The sequence below is a fragment of the Manacus vitellinus genome, unplaced genomic scaffold, assembly GCF_001715985.3.
Source record: "Manacus vitellinus isolate BGI_N305 unplaced genomic scaffold, ASM171598v3 ctg7180002434041_pilon, whole genome shotgun sequence".
NCBI lineage: Eukaryota > Metazoa > Chordata > Aves > Passeriformes > Pipridae > Manacus > Manacus vitellinus.
In genome coordinates this window covers 19,745-22,951 of record NW_021938549.1, presented here as the reverse complement: position 1 = coordinate 22,951, position 3,207 = coordinate 19,745, and the positions used below count along the sequence as shown (strand labels likewise).

Genomic DNA, 3,207 nt, shown 5'->3' with positions numbered 1-3,207 from the left:
ACATCCAGGAACAGTCCTTGTGAGAGACGAGGGGAGTCTGAAAAAAAAAGCAAACAAAATAAACCTGTGACACTGCCTTCTGCTGTCCTGGTTTTTCCCAGAAACTGGGAGTGCAGATGCTGACAAGGCCTTTTGCACTGGGAGCAGTTTCATCTGACACAGCTGAACACCAGGATGGGCCCCTGTGCCCACCATGCCCATGACCCCACTGGTGCAGAGCAGGGCTGACCCCTCACAGCCAGTGGGCAGAGGGTCTGCTCCTCATGGAAGATGTAGTGAGGCCCAGCCAGGGCTCCAGCCCTGGAGCTGAAGGAGAGACTCCTAGAAAAGGAAAACAGGTGGGGGAGTGTAGCAGGGAGGGGAGTACTGGGAAATGGCTTTGCTTTTTTTCAAGAAGTTTCTTGCTAACATATTGCTGATATTTCCTCCTTGGATAGTGCCCCACACAAAGAGGCAGCAAATGTCCAACAGCAGCTCCCTCACCCAGTTCCTCCTCCTGGCATTTGCAGACAGGCGGGAGCTGCAGCTCCTGCACTTCTGGCTCTTCCTGGCCATCTCCCTGGCTGCCCTCCTGGCCAACGACCTCATCCTCAGCGCCGTAGCCTGTGACCACCACCTGCACACCCCCATGGGCTTCTTCCTGCTCCACCTCTCCCTCACAGACCTGGGATCCATCTGCACCACTGTCCTCAAAGCCATGCACAACTCCCTCTGGGACACCACAACCATCTCCTACATGGGATGTGCTGCACAGCTCTTTTTCTTGGTCTTCTTCATCTCAGCAGAGTATTTCCTCCTCACCATCATGTGCTACGACCGCTACGTTGCCATCTGCAAACCCCTGCACTACGGGACCCTCCTGGGCAGCAGAGCTTGTGCCCACATGGCAGCAGCTGCCTGGGTCACTGGGTTTCTCAGTGCTCTGCTGCACACAGCCAATACATTTTCCCTGCCCCTCTGCCAGGGCAATGCCCTGGGCCAGTTCTTCTGTGAAATCCCACACATCCTCAAGCTCTCCTGCTCACACTCAGGCTACCTCAGGGAAATTGAGCTTCTTATATTAAGTTCTTTGATAGGTTCTGGTTGTTTCATTTTCATTGTTTTCTCCTATGTGCAGATCTTCAGGGCTGTGCTGAGGATCCCCTCTCAGCAGGGACGGCACAAAGCCTTTTCCACGTGCCTCCCTCACCTGATCGTGGTCTCCCTGTTTGTCAGCACTGGCACCTTTGCCTACCTGAAGCCCCCCTCCATCTCCTCCCCATCCCTGGATCTGGTTGTGTCAGTTCTGTACTCAGTGGTTCCTCCAGCACTGAACCCCCTCATCTACAGTCTCAGGAACCAGGAGCTCAAGGATGCCATAAAGAAAACGATGACTGGATGTTTTTTTAAGAAGCAATAAACTGCCTCTTTTCTTCTGCAGAACACACATTGTGTAACACATTTTGGGCCCAGCCTGCCTTCTAAAGCTTTTGATAGTGTTTGGAGGGGGAGCTTCCCTGTCTTTTCCCTCTGTTCCTGTCATTAACACTGAAATTTTATTCTTCATCCCATATAATTCACTCTCTACCTCTTTTTTTTCACCCACAAAATATAGAAATCACAAATCATGCTTTGTGTGCATTTAAACAAAATAAAAGTTTGTGCAACAAGGTATTTGTCAAACATCCTCCCTGTGTTAGTTTGTACATGAGGAATCACAACCTCTGAGTGTAAGAAAGGACACAAACACTTTTTTCCAGATTCTTCCTCCAAGACCTCCCCCGAAGCTGGAGGGCATTTCCATGTTTGCAGATGTAGAGAGGAAAAGAGTCCCAGCACTGCCAGGGAGCCCCAGCACTGGGTCTGTTCAGAGCTGCTCTCTTTGCACTCCCACCCTCTCCTTTCCTGTCCGTGCCCAAGGCCTGAGTGCTCTGGCAGCTCAGTCACTGTCCTGCTGTGGGTCAGGCCTGTGAGCACAGGCAGGGACAGGCCCTGGGCACTGCTGGGACAGGGCTGGGCTCCACAACAGCAGTTCCAGCAGCAAAGGGGTTCCCCTCCAGGCACTTCCTCAAGGCTGAGGTCTTTTCCCAACACTGGTATCGAGAAGAAGTCCCTGGATTCCTTTTGTTCCATGAGATCCCCCAGTGTCACAATGGCCTCTTGATTCCATGAAATTCCACAGTGGCCCAGGGTTTCTTTGTTTCTAAGAGCCCCTGCAGTACCACAATGGCCTCCTGATTCCATGGGTTTCTGCAGTGTCACAATGGCCCCTTTATTTCATCAGGTTGCCCACTGTCCCAGGGTTCCCTTGGCTCCATGGGGCCCTGGAGTGTCCCAGTGGCCTCTTGATTCCATGGCTTTCCCCAGGGTCACAATGGCCATGTAATTCCATGAGGTTCTGCAGTTTCACAGTGGCTCCTTGATTCCATGAGGTTGCACTGTGTTATCACAAAGCTGAGCCCATCCTGATGAAAGTTCTGAGGAGGTTGGGAGGAACTGGGACAAAAGGGAAGGAAAATTGGGGAAAGAAAGAGGGGCTTGACCAACAGAGAGGAAGGATTTATATGAGGTAAAACTAGATTCAGGTAATGCTGAGGGTTCTGAAACACTGACTGTGCAAACACTCCTGATGGACCTTTATGCACTTTGTAACCTCAAGCCCCAAAACCACCCAAAAGTGCTGCTCCTCCCATGGAAAGGTATCCACTTCTCTAATTCCAAACCAGAAAAGGCCCAAACCCAGAACTCCAGACTCTTATTTGTCCTCTAATGCCCACCTCATTCCCAAACCTGTATTACCAGTATGAAAAGCCAAGCTTTTATCTTAACCCAGCCCAAAAATCTCTTCCCCTAATCATGAAGCAGACACTGCCAGCAGAACAACAAACCTCCCAATGTTCTGTCTGATCCCCACCCTGAACTCTAAACCCCAAGCCCTGACCATTAAGCACCCCCACAGCCCTTGGGAGCAGGGCAAGGACCTGGAGGGCCCAGAGCAGGCCCAGGGGGTTGGCAGAGGAATGGGAGGTGACCTGGATCTGCTCAGCTCTGCAGTGACCCCCAGGAGAAGGGCCTGGGCTCTGGCAGGGATGTCCTGTGGCACAGGGGCTCAGGATCCAAGTTCAGAAGGCCAAGTGCACATGGCAACAGCCAGAGCTGGTGCAGAGACATCAGGGAGGGTCTAGAAATGCTGCTGGGAGGGGGTGGGAAAGCAGGAGGGGTGTGTGC

The 3,207-nt window shown here is 52.2% G+C and overlaps 1 protein-coding gene across 1 annotated transcript; it reads left to right on the top strand.

The window, feature by feature from the left end:
- Positions 1 to 460: 460 nt before the first annotated feature.
- LOC115307289 (olfactory receptor 14C36-like) lies at positions 461 to 1,452 on the top strand. Its single transcript, XM_029958679.1, has one exon. The coding sequence runs from the start codon at positions 461 to 463 to the stop codon at positions 1,397 to 1,399; it is 939 nt and encodes a 312-aa protein (XP_029814539.1). The 3' UTR covers positions 1,400 to 1,452.
- The last annotated feature ends 1,755 nt before the right edge of the window (positions 1,453 to 3,207 follow it).

Excerpts from the sequence above, each read along its gene's own strand:
- LOC115307289 (XM_029958679.1), top strand. The coding sequence starts at position 461 with ATGTCCAACAGCAGCTCCCTCACCCAGTTCCTCCTCCTGGCATTTGCA.